General features: G+C 38.7%; 1 protein-coding gene across 1 annotated transcript; it reads right to left on the bottom strand.

Annotated features, from left to right (window-relative positions):
• Positions 1-4,185: 4,185 nt before the first annotated feature.
• Positions 4,186-9,541, bottom strand: LOC121513156 (calmodulin-like protein 4). The gene is made up of 5 exons (XM_041792716.1): positions 9,494-9,541; positions 9,368-9,398; positions 7,693-7,833; positions 6,944-7,132; positions 4,186-4,426 (listed from the first exon to the last, which is right to left on the bottom strand). The coding sequence occupies exons 1-5, from the start codon at positions 9,494-9,496 to the stop codon at positions 4,329-4,331; spliced, it is 462 nt and encodes a 153-aa protein (XP_041648650.1). The 5' UTR covers positions 9,497-9,541; the 3' UTR covers positions 4,186-4,328.
• Between the last annotated feature and the right edge of the window lie 3,532 nt (positions 9,542-13,073).

The following is a 13,073-nucleotide window of genomic DNA, read 5'->3' as shown; positions in this document are numbered from 1 at the left end:
TACTGAGTGAAGTGTCTGAGCACCTGCAGGGGAACCGTCCGACAGGTTCGACTCCTGATGATTTGTTATCTGTCTAAACCAGTGGTTCTCAGCTGGTGGGGTGGGACCCGAAAGTGGGTTGCAGAGCAGTTTTTAGTGGGTCGCGAATGAGTCTGGAAAAAATGGTGGCAAAATCTATGAAGAACATGCATCCATGCCTTTTATTTTACTCTGTTTTATTGTGATAATGGGTAAATGTAAATGTTTTATAAATATTTAGCCTCATCCATCTCTTTTTTTGTAATAAAAAAAGTTGCTTTTACCAAGATAATGAAGGAATTTCTCAGGATCTCTAGAAAAAGGCTAAAATGTACACATTATCATGGGGAAAGGGGATGTAAAGTATGTAAATTTTGTTTCTCCAAGATCTTAAGTGCATCATTTTTATTTACTGAACGTCTATTGTTGAAATCTTTTGTAAATTTGGGTAGCGATTTGCCATCAAAGAAATTGGTGGGTCCTTAGGCAGGACCAGTTGAGAACCCCTGATCTGAACAACCCCAGACCCAGTCGGATGGAGTCAAATGGGCAAATTACAGTTTAGCATCGTCAATGCCAGTTGTTAGATGTAATTATTATTTTTATATTTATTTTTTATCATGTCTTACAATTTCCCCCTTTTTCCCTTAGGTTTTGTATGTTTGAGTATAAAAGCACTTCTTGAATATTTTCTATGTGAGTAATTTACAGCATATCTATGGAACCCTGGTTTCATAAAATGACAATATAATTAAGACAATCTTATGATTTCAGCATGGAAAGTAAAGGGGGAGGGTTAAATAAATTTATACTTCTACTCCTTTTTGCTCACATAAATTGAGATGCTTAAATGTTTGCAGATGGAAGTTATTGTCTCTTATTCTTGTCTTTTGCTTGTTCTGTTTTCTTGGACTGTTTTTATGTTGTTACTTTACATCAGTGGTGGGCAACTGATGGCTCAGGGGCCACATGTGGCCCTCCTCCTCACTCAGAAATTGTAAACATGAAGGAAACATGATGGCATCAGCAATGGAGACACTACTAAACAGTAACTTTCTATAACTATGTCTGATTGCTGGCATATGTTTGGTTCTTTGTGAGAAATAAGATATATAATCAACTTCTATGCAACCCGTTTTCCTAGGTGAAATTCATGTGGTCAAGATTTATGTAGTTACATCAAACTCTATATCTGATTATTATTTAACAGTATATTCATATTGCATACTTTATATTATGAATTAAAGTAAAGAGCTATTTTGTGGGATGTTTTTATATTAATGTGAAGGTTTTTCTTCATTCAAAGTTAATGGAAACAAGTGATTTAATTCTCATTCAAGAGGCTTTTCAGCATGAAACATCATCAATTTGGAGTTGTCAGTGTTTAATTTATCCCACAGTAAGCCCCGTCCTGCTCATCTACTGTTGCATGCTTATTAGGCCTTCATTTGTAGTGCAGCACTTATGGAGTTAGCAACATGTACTGTGGTGGCCAATCAAAACTGAATGAAAAGTAATTTTTTCCATCAGAAGGTCCTTGATGAGGGATAAAAAGAACAAACACTTGAATAAATACAGAGAGAGGGAAAAGAAAGGAGAAATAATGGGTGGCCATTCTTCTTAATTTAGAGTCATTATTTTAAGTACTTTATTATTCCCCTCCTTTTGTTTTCATGACACATTTTCTTCTGTTTCTTATAAATTTATTTTAACTATTTTCAACCTTGCCCGGTTGTGAACTTCCTTGAACTGCTAACTTAGATGTATTAAAATCCTACGTCTGTATGATTTGATACAGCTACGCTTATTGTTTGATGCTAATGTGATTCAGTCCTAAAGGCAGGAGGCTGCACATTCAGCCACGCTAACTCTGCTTTATAAATAAGAGAGAAAGGCAAAGGCTAAAGCTCTAAGGTGCAAGATGAAGACTCTGCATACCCAGAACGAAGGCCATGGTAGATCCTTTTATTAGACAATAAATGGGTTGACTTTGTGAGATAGTGCACTAATGAGCCCCCAGGAGGGTTGGGGGTAGAATCCCTTATCTTTAGATGGAACCAGGGACCATCTCACTAACATTCAATGAACATGGCTAATATCGACTGTACTGTCATGAAATGATGCTTTCATTCCTTTTTTTAAGCCTATTCCTACTCAGGGATTAGAAATAGATTTGAACTTTGACTATGAGCCTTGTTTTCTTTTCTTAGTGTACTTTGTAGAACTAATTGCTTCTGTAGTTTTCATTGAAAGATTCACATTTACATTTCACATATTTAGACAGAGTTTTCATTAATTGATCCATCCACCTATCCATCAATCTGTCCATCTGTTTTCTTCCACTTGATCTGGCAGCAGGCAAAGCAAGCTGACCCAGATGTACCTCTCCCCATCGACAATTTCAGACACCTTCTAAGGCATCCGGAGGCGTTCCCAGAAGAGAAGGAATGCATAATCCCTCCAGCGATCTCTACGTCTACCCAGAGGTCTCCTCCCAGTTGCACATGCCCTGAGAACCTGAGGTGAGGCACCCAGGAGTCAGTATATAGCTGAAGCCACTTCAACTGGCTCCTTTAATTGTACTGAGTTCTATCCTGATGTCTGAGCTCCTCATCCTAACTGATTGATTTGTCATACGTTTAGTCATTCTCTAAAGCTCATGAGCATATAGGTTAGATTGGAGTTGAGACTGACTTGTAAATTGAAAGCTGCGGTTCAGCTCCCTCTTCACCACAACAGTCAGGCACAATGCTTGTTATACTCCCACTGCCTCACCAATCCGTCCATCAATCTAACGCTCTGTTTTACCCTCTCTTGTAAATGAGAACCCAAGATACTTAACTCCGTCACGAGGTGCATACTCACCCCCCAACGAGAGGAGTTAATATTCATATCATTACTACTTATCACTAAGTACATTATCATGGACCTGCTGCTGATCCACCCGTTTATAACAGCTTCATCTACAAACCTCAGCCTTACATCTGTTCTCATTATTATAAATATTAAAGTGAATTTAAGAGCAGCTCTACTTTAAAATATCAGTGCCTATTGCATCTTAGCTGCTGATGATGATTGCTAAGCTTTTTTGTAATTTTTTGTTTATTTATTTAGTTATTTATTCATTTATATTATTTTGACAGTGTTTTTTCAATATAATTTTTAAATTTCAGTATCAGTGCCTATAATAGGTCAGTAATGATCTCTGCACACTTCTCATAAACTCTCATGGTGTTTATGACCAAAAAAAGCCTAATTGAAAACCAATAAAAACCACCATTTTTGATCCCCCAGACATTTCAAAACAAGCATTTTATAATGTTACGTTTTCATTCTGGAGTCGTTGCTTCAGATTTGCAGTTTTCCCTGTTTGTCATCAAATGTCAGCCATTTACCATATTTGGCAGGAGGGGAAATTGCAGGATTTTTTTCCTGTTCCTATTATTGTGACAGTTTATTAATTTAAAGAAATTATGATAAATAAAAATCTAAGTTGAAGCTCATTATTGACATAATTAAAGCAGTGATAATTCCATTCAAGGAAATCCAATTTGCATGTAGTATTTTAAAAACAGTGGTTCTCAACTGGTGGGTCAGGACCCATAGTGGGTTGAGAAACTGTGTCCAGTGGGTCATGATTGTGGGCCAGGAATAGAAAAAATGTTCAAAAGTAATATGCAGTACATTCATTTATTTGTTTGGGTTTTCCTGTGATAAGTAAATTTTGGTCTTTTTCTCAAGTTTTCAACATATTTATCTCCTTTTCCCAGATAACAATGCTAGGAAATACCTCAAGGAATTAACAGGCTTTCATGTTGTCTTGGGAAAATTGAGTGAATTAAGATATATGCATGCATGTCCTTCTGCAATAATGTGCTCTTTAAACATGTGTTTAATTTTTTTTCTCTTTTTTTCAGTCATATTTTGCTCCAGTTGGAGTCAAAACAGAAACATGTTTCCTTAAATAAATTTGAGCGGTTTACCTTTTTGAAAATTTGGGTCGGGATTACACACAACGAGGTGGTCGTGGGTTCTGATACCAGAAAGTTGAGGGTGCCGTATGAAGAGGCACTGTGAAGGTTTTGCTGTATATAGTATGTAGTTCATGACAACAAAGGAGTGAACACAGAATTTTCTGTTAATAATTTATTTTGACAAAGATTCAGGCTCTTTAAATGGTGGTAGCTGTATCATATAATGTCACTGACATGATAGTATAGTTGAATAGCAGTGCTTCACAATAGTCCTGCCTTGCTCATGTGTATAAAGTCAATTCTCCCTCAGGGCAGGTGTATAAAGTCCATTGAGTTTCAGTAATCAACAGGTGGCAGCGTCACCATCTGAGTGAACTCCTCATAATTGATAACCCCGTCTGACTTCACGTTTGCCTCTTTGAAGAGCTCGTCCACTAGGCAAAGGAGAGAAAACAGATTTAAAAGTGAGCTTTACAAATTAGAGAGTGAACCTCCTATGACTATTCAGAACTGCTGCACAGTTTGGGGTTAGCTGGTCTCTGCCTGTGGGAGGCTTTGACTGACAAAACCGTTAAAAATGTTTGTGAGTGCTGAAAAAGTGAGAATTGCTAAAGTTGGGAGCTGCAGCTTCAAAGTGCTGTCATTTACTTTTAGCACAGCAACATGAAAATCTTCTTCAGTCATTTATGAAGGTCTCCTCACTGAGAAAAAAGCTGAGCTCCTTTCACTTATCAAATGTTTTAAGTGAATATTTCACATTTAAAAGGAGCAGACACTTAATGTGCATCTTAATGTCTCTGTGAGGCCTTGTACTGTAATTTACAAAGGAATGAACTCAGGCTTAGAGAAAAACTTAGCATCAAAATAAACACCAGGAACTTCAGTGAAAATCAACATCCTAGGAAATCCACCTATCCAACACAGTTCTGATGTTTTAGTGCCAGAATTTTTTCATATAAAATCCACAGTGTACAGGTGAATCTGACAAAATTAGAATAAATCACTTTTCCTGTGATTTAATTCCATAGATTCTAGATTCATCATTATAAAGTAAAATATTTCCTGACTATTTTTTGTTTTAATCTTGATGATTACGGCTTACAGCTCATCAAAATCAAAAATCCTTTCTCAGAATATCAGTAAGTTAAGTCCCAAAACAACAGTCCAAAAAAAAGGATTTATAATACAGAAATGTTCACCCACTGGAAAATTATCCTCATTTATACACTAAGTACGTAGTCAGAGTGCCTTTTATACAGATTGCTGCATCTATTTTATGTAGCATGAAGGCGATCAGTCCCTGGAACTGCTGGGGTGTTATGAAACCCAGGTTGCTCTGATAGCAGCTGTCTGGTGTCTCTCGTCTTCCTCTTGACATTTCTCCAGAGATCCTCTATGGGGTTCAGGTCAGACCAATTGTCAAGCGGATTAAACGCAGTAATACCACGGTCAGCAAACCAGTTTCTGGTAGTTTTGCCTTCACTGTGGAGAGGTGCCAAGTCCTGTTTGAAAAGGATGTCAGCATCTCCATAAAGCTTCTCAGCAGATGGAAGCATGAAGGTCTCTAAACTCTCCTGATGGAGTCTGGACTTGATAAAGACCAGTGGACAAACAGCAGCAGATGACATGGCACTCCAAACCATCACTGACTGTGGAGACTGGAAACACTGGACCTAAAGCCCCTCTTCCTCCAGACTCTGGGACATTGATTTCCAAGTAAAATTCAAAATGTACTTTCATCTGAAAAACAGGACTTTGAACCACTGAGCAACACTCCAGTTCTTTTTCTCCTTAGCCCAGGAGAGACAACTATAACGTTGTCTGTGGTTCATCTGGGCTTGACACTAAGAACATATGACTTGTAGTCCATTTCCTGGACCTGTCTGTGTGGTGACTCTTGATCCACTGACTCCAGCTTCAGTCTACTCCTTGTGAAGCTCACTGAAGTTCTTGAATCTGCTTTGTTTGGCAGCCCTATGAAGGCTGAGCTCATCCCTGTTGCTTGTGCTCCTTTCTTACCACTATTTTCTCTTCAGTCAACTTTCAGTGAATCTGCTTTGATACAGCCCTTGAGAACAGGTTGCCCTTTCAGCAGTGACCTTCTATGGCTTACCCTCCTTGTGGAGGGTGTCAGTGACTGTTTTTTGGATATTTGTCACACCAGCAGTCTTCCCCATGACTGTGGTTGTGTGCACTGAACCAGAGTGAGCAAATGAAGGCTAGGAAACCTTTGCAAATTTGAGTCTAGAATTTAGAAAAGCTAACCTTCTGGCTTAAATCACTGGAAAAATTACATTAACATGATATTCTATTTTTTCTTGTTGCAATGTTTTGTATATTAAAATTCTGTCTATCGTAACAGTATTGGTCCACAAAGTCAGTTGCTAGATAAAGATCCATTTCACACAGCTTCTATTTTAACATAAAACACAATAAATCTAACAATTAGACTGCAGATTTAAAGCCTTCCACATCAGTCACAGTCAGCTTGGTGTTTGGAAATGTCTCAGAGAAATCCAGCCTTAATTTAGATAAACAGTTCAGTTCTGCACAACCAAAAAAAAACCTCTACAGCTAGGAGGAAGAGCAGCTGCATCCACCAAAGAAAGTAAAACAATAGCCTGCTTAGCGTGTTTTCAAAATCTTTGGATGTGTGAAGTTGTAATTCTACAGCAGCACTTGAAGTCTTTATTCAGTGAGCTCCACATGAAGATAGAAACATTTGCAGAGAAGAACCACAGAGAGTCAGGAGGAGAGGAGGCAGATCACTGGACAGCCCTGAAATTGGCAAGACTGGAAAAACAAAGCGGACTGAGTGAAGCAGCTGCTGGGATACCGAACTGTTAACTAGACTCTCATCAGTCAGAGTACAGTGTGGATTTTTGGTGGACTTACAGTGCTGTGAGAGTTTTTCATCTTGAAGTTGTGATAAAAATCACATTTTCTTTTACCTTCTTTGTTTGTGAGTTTCTCTCCCAACTTGGTGAGCTTGGCCCGCAGTTCAGACGCCTGGATGTATCCTCTCTTCTGTTTGTCCGTCATCCTCAGGGCCTCCAGGATTTCAGCTTTGGGGTCTTCCTGTTGCATCTGTCGGTGCATCATGGTCAGGAAGGTAGAGAAGTCCAGCTCTCCTTTCTTATCTGAAAGACACCGTTATGCATTGGTATTGGTAAAAGTTGACTTAATGTTGTTTAACTCAATCACAATTGATTGTGTCTGTTCCCAGTCCAGGGTCTGGGACCTCAAGATCTCAGGGGGCACAAGGCTTTGTCTACTCTGAGGTTGTCAAACCCAAACAGCTGTTCAGATACACTGAGGCGGGAGAACACGTTACCGATAGCCAAAGCTCACATTGCAAAATAGTGCCAAACACAGAGGCTCTCTGGGTAGAAAATCAAAAAACTCTTCAAAAGATTTCAATGTATTGTAAAATGGAGCCAGCATTTTTTTGGCCCATTTTTGTACCCATCTGCTATGCTGTTTAGTCCTGTTTGAAGGGGCAACATTTACTTTAATCACTGGAGGCTTATGGCACTACCATCACCAAATACCTGACACAACCCAATATAAAAGCTGGACTATCCCTCTAAAGTGTATCATTTTTGACTTCACAACATTTCATTATTCTTCTAGTCCTTGTTAAGTTTCTTTACTCTCAAAATGCACAAACAAATAAGATTAATGGTATTTAGTGCTTTACCAATCTTGTGAACTTGCAGATGTCTGTCGATTTCACCAAACGTGGGGCTCGTACCCAGGCAGCGCATGACTGTGATCAGATCTTTGGCGTCGATCTTTCCCTTCTGCTTCTTGTCGTACAACGAGAAGCACTCCTTGAACTCTGGAAGAAATAAAAGGGATTTTATTCAATAGCTTAAGCAAAGTGTACTCCACTGTATTTTACATTAAAGAACATTTTCACAGAAGTGAATCCATAACACATGTGCAGTGCCTTGAAAAAGTATTTACCCCTTTCCTGGTTTATTTTTTTGCACATTTGTCCCACATAATGTTTTTAGCTCATCAAACAAATTCTTAAACTAGACAAAGGTTATTTAAGTAATGATTAAGTAATGATATTAAGGGAAAATAGCCATCCAAACCTACCTGGCCCCATGTAAGAAAGCTATTTCCCCCTAAACCTAATAACTACTTCTGTCACCCTTGGCAGCAACACCTGCAAGCAAGCGTTTGTGATAACTGGAGGAATTTTGTTCCTCTCTTCTTCACAGAATTGTTCTAATTCAGCCACATTGGGGTTTTCGAGCATGAACAGCCTGTTTGAGGTCATGCCACAGCATCTGTGCTACTGAGCTTGAGGTCAAAAACTGATGGTTGGACATTCTCCGTCAGGATTTTCAGATAGAGAGAGCAGAGCTCATGGTTCCATTAAATATCACATGTGGTCCAGGTCCTAAAGCAGCAAAGCAGCCTCAGACCATCACACTACCACCACTGTGGTATGACGATGCAGTGCTAGTTTTACTCCAGATGTAATGGGACGCACGCCCTCCAGGAAGTTCAGCTTTTGTCTTGTCAGTCCACGGAATGTTTTCTCAAAAGTCTTGGGGATCATCAAGATATTTTTTGTCAGATGTGAGACGAGCTTTTGTGTTCTTTTTGGTCAGCAGTGCTTTGGTCTCGGAACTCTCTCATGGATGCCATTTTTGTGTCTTTCATATTGTTGAATCATATATATGACCTTAACTGACTCAGCTGAAGCCTGCAAGTCTTTAGATGTTGATCTGGGTTCTTCTGGGACCTCCTGGATGAGTCGGCATTGCACTCTTGGAGTAATTTTGGTAGGCTGGCAACTCCTGGGAAGGTTCAGCACTGTTCCAAGTTTTCTCCATTTGTGGTTAATGGCTCTCACCCTGGTTTTCTGGAGTCCAACAAACCTTGTAAACCCTGTCCCAATGTCTTTGTTTCTCATTTGATCTTTAATTTCTGGTGTGGTGTGTTGCTTTCTGAGATGTTTTAGCCTACTTCACTTTGTCTGAAAGGTTCTGTTTAAAGGAATTCTTGATTCAACAGGTCTGGCAGTAATCAGGTAATGAAACTGATCTCAGCTTTCCAAAAATGTGGTTGCATTTTTTTACTTGAGTTACCTTTGTCTAATATTAGAATTTGTTTAATGATCCAGAACATTTAAATGTCACAAATATGCAAAAAAAAAAGAGAAGATCAGGAAGGGGGCAAATACTTTTAAACGACACAGTTTTACTTTGAAACACACTTGAGTAATAAAACTGAGCAGTTAGACTTTGATGATTATTTAAAGCTAGACTGAAGCTCATTAATGAAAACAACATAATAAAAAATAAGCACAGCTTTAAATACAGTTACATTGATGACATGCTGAAGGATACTCGTACCGTTGATTTGAACCGGTGTGAAAAATTTAGCCTGCAGATCAATAGAGGAAAGATAAGTACATACAAATGCTTTATCAATAATCAATACATGAAAATTCTGTAATAGAAAGTATTTTTGTCTCTTACCATGTTGTCAGTCGCTTTGTTTCATTCCAGGAAGGAGACGCTTTCCTCTAACACACATCACTTGTCCCTCCACCCCGTCTAAAGTCCACCACCTGTAATCCTCTGGTAATATAATATGCGTTGCTATGGTAATGCAGATACCAGATCCGCCGTGATGCCTTGTCCTTTTGCTCTCCACTCCTCCAATAAAAGGAAGGGAGCGATTATTACCAGTTTATCACCAGTGTCAGGTTATAATGAGGGAGTAGTTTGCTTCCACAGTCCATGAAAGACACTTGAGAGTTAAATGAGGTAAATTAAATGTGACATGTCATACCTATTTCCACCTTTTAACACAGACGCCTTTGGTGTAAATGAAACTTCTGTGCTGTGGTAAAATACAACATGGATCAAGCATCAGAGGAGGTTATAAACCAGCTCTAACAGCTGTTATCGGATTGGTCTGTTTTGGTGTCTCTTTAGTGCAGATGAGCTCCTTTTCATCACGCCCCTCTCTTCTACAGGTGTGCCGATGAGTACAGGGGATCTTTGGGTGGAGGTATCAGGTGAGGGGCATATTTTTAGTAATACAGTATAATGTGTGATGCATATTGTAAACAGACCATCAGATGTTTTCAGACACAGGCAGACCACAAATAGAGATCTGGGTTGGCTTATTTCACAATTTTTGGGTCAGTAGATACTCAAGGTACACAGTGTAATCAGAAAGTATTCAGACCCCTTCACTTTTTCAATTTTATGTTGCAGCCTGATGCTATAATCATTGATTTTCATTTAAATTTACGTACTACACATAGTACCCTACAATGACCAAAAAATTGAGGATTTTTTGCAGATTTAATAAAAAACTAAAATATCACATTGACACAAGTTTTCAGAGTCTTTAAAAAAAGAAAAGAAATTTAGCTCAGGTTCCTCACAATTCTCTTAATCGTAATGTTTCTACACCTTGATTGGAGTCCACCTGTGGTAAATTAAATTGACTGGACATGATTTGGAAAGGCACACACCTCTCTATAGAAGGCCTCACAGCTGACAGTGCTAATCAGAGCAAAAACCAAGCCATCAGGTCAAAGGAACTGCCTGCAGAACTCAGAGACAGGATTGTTGACAGGCACAGATCTGAGGAAGGCTGCAAAAAAATCCTGCTGCACTGAAGGTTTCCAAGAGCACAGTGGCCTCTTCCAAGAGCTGGTCGCTCTGAGCGGTTGGGGGAGAAGGGCCTCAGTAAGTGAGGTGGCCAAGAAAATGATTGCCACTCTGACTGAGCTCCGGAGATCCTGTGTGGAGATGGGATAAGGTTCCTGAAGGACAACCATCACTGCAACGCTCCACTGATCTGGACTTTTTGGAAGAGTGGCTGGACAGAAGCCTCACCTCAGTTAAAACACATGAAAGCTAGTTTTGAGTTTACAAAAAACACCTGAAGGACTGTCAGACTGTGAGAAACAAGATTTTCTGTTTTAATGAAACCAAGATTGAACTGTTTGGCCTTAAATCAAACACTATGTCTGGAGGAAACCAGACACCTCTCATTTACTGTCCAGTACCATCCCAACAGTGAAGCATGGTGGTGGCAGCATCATGCTGTTGTGGTGTTTTTCAGCAACAGGGACTGGGAGAATGATTAGGGTTGAGGCAAAGCTGAATACAGATGTCCTCCATGAAAACCTGACCCGAAGCACTCTGGACCTTAAACTGGACTGAAGGTTTCACCTTCCAACATGACAATGACCCTGAGCACACAGCCAGTACAACATGGTAGTGGCTTAGAGACGACTCTGAATGTCCTAGAGTGGCCCAGTGAGATCCCCGACTGGAACCCTACCGAACATCTCTGTAGAGACCTGAAAAAGGCGGTCCACCAACAGCCCCCATCTAATCTAACTGAGCTGGAGAAAAATGGCAGAAAATCCCCCAGTACAGGTGCTTCAGCTTAGTACTGAGTAAAGAATATTTATGTCAATGTGATATTTCACATTTTTATTCTTCATAAATTAAAAAAAAATCTAAAATTCAGTTTTTACTTTTTGTTATGATGGGATACTGAGTGTGGATCTATGAAAGAAAATATTAATTCAAACGATTGTGGCATCAGGTTGAATGGAAAAATATCAAAAATGTTTTTTTTCCTGATATGTTCCCTTTAAGAGACCAAACTGTGCAATGATCAGGAAGAAGAAGGTAAAATATAACATGTTTATTAGCATAAAACTCAACCAGTAAAGACGCAGCAACTCTACAGCTCAGCAAAATTATCTTAAACAAAAGAACAACATGGTTTAAAACAGTAACAATGACATTTTCACAGGGAGAATAACTCAATCAAATCAAAATGTATCAGTTCAGCTCTGCTTTTATACAAAATTAGTTTTCAATTAAATCTTAAAAACTCATGTTTCTTTGACCTTTTGAATAATGTAGAAACAACCTTGCAGTGTAATTTATTGTGAACAAAACAAACACAACACATCCTTAAATACTGCAACATGGAAAAATATCAAATGACAACATCAGAGCAAAAATTATTCACAGTGCTCCTATCTGAATAATAAAATGAATTCCCCCATCATTTGTTAAAGCGTAAAACTTTAAATACCTGAGAAAACTTGTTCTTATTCCTACCAGTGCTTTGCACCGGTCCTTGATTTGGTATTCTGTGTTCAAGTCCTACCTTATTTATAGACCTTATGTCTAAATGAATAGCAGAGCCTGTTAGGTATGTAATAAAGCTCATTAGTTGGGATGTATATCTGATGTGGGCTCACCTCAATCAATACTGAAAACGGTTTGATATCTGAAAGATCAGACTGCGTAGGGAGGGGATCAGGGATGCTTACATCCGGATTGGTTGTATTGTCAAAGCTTAGAATTTTAAGTGCAGTCACTTGATATCCAAAAGCCTAAAATGTATCATGAATGTAAAATATAAACAGGGTATCAGTTTTTCTGTTGCTGGCTTTTGTTCTGTACTTTCATTAAATACTTTTGTCTCTATCTTAAATACTGGTTCTATAATTTCAAAGCTGTTCTACCTTTTAAGTTACTTTGCTATGATGCCTATATTTGTTATGAAGTTGAAATTTTAGCATCAACTCTTCGTTCAGATTGTCTGTCAGTAACCATCTTCCTCTTTTGTTTCCTCTTATTTTTGACAGGATGAGGGGAGGTGGGACACAATTGCAAACCTTGGTTGTGTTGAAATAATTCTTGAGGTGTAATCACTAAAATCATGATCAATTAAAGAGGAGGAGTGGGACAAAATAATTACAAGCTGAAACAAAGCAAGCTGTTTTTCTTGAATAAAAGATAAGCTGACTAGGAACTATTTTCAGAGAGAACTTATGCACAATGGATAGAGCAAACCAAGGTCAGACTCAGTTCTGAGCATGTTTATAGCTTGATCAAACTTCCATCCTGTAAATCATTTGTTTTGTCCTATATAGTGTGTTGTATTAAATAATAACCATGGCCACAGCTGGGATGCCTTAGCATGTATGATTTATCAAGGTTTAAGGTTACCTTTTTCATCATTCTGCACATGCTGGCACATGAAAAAAAGAAAACTTGTACTCAGGAC

Source organism: Cheilinus undulatus, linkage group 1, assembly GCF_018320785.1.
Source record: "Cheilinus undulatus linkage group 1, ASM1832078v1, whole genome shotgun sequence".
NCBI lineage: Eukaryota > Metazoa > Chordata > Actinopteri > Labriformes > Labridae > Cheilinus > Cheilinus undulatus.
The sequence above is the reverse complement of the archived record's forward strand: the minus strand, read 5'-3'. Positions and strand labels throughout refer to the sequence as shown.

Bases quoted from the DNA above. Each gene is read 5' to 3' on its own strand.
- LOC121513156 (XM_041792716.1), bottom strand. The intron at 7,133-7,692 runs GTAAAGCACTAA...GGTGTCTTTCAG, and splicing joins TCTGCAAGTTCACAAGATTG to ATAAGAAAGGAGAGCTGGAC. The intron at 4,427-6,943 runs GTAAAAGAAAAT...TCCTTTGCCTAG, and splicing joins GAAACTCACAAACAAAGAAG to TGGACGAGCTCTTCAAAGAG.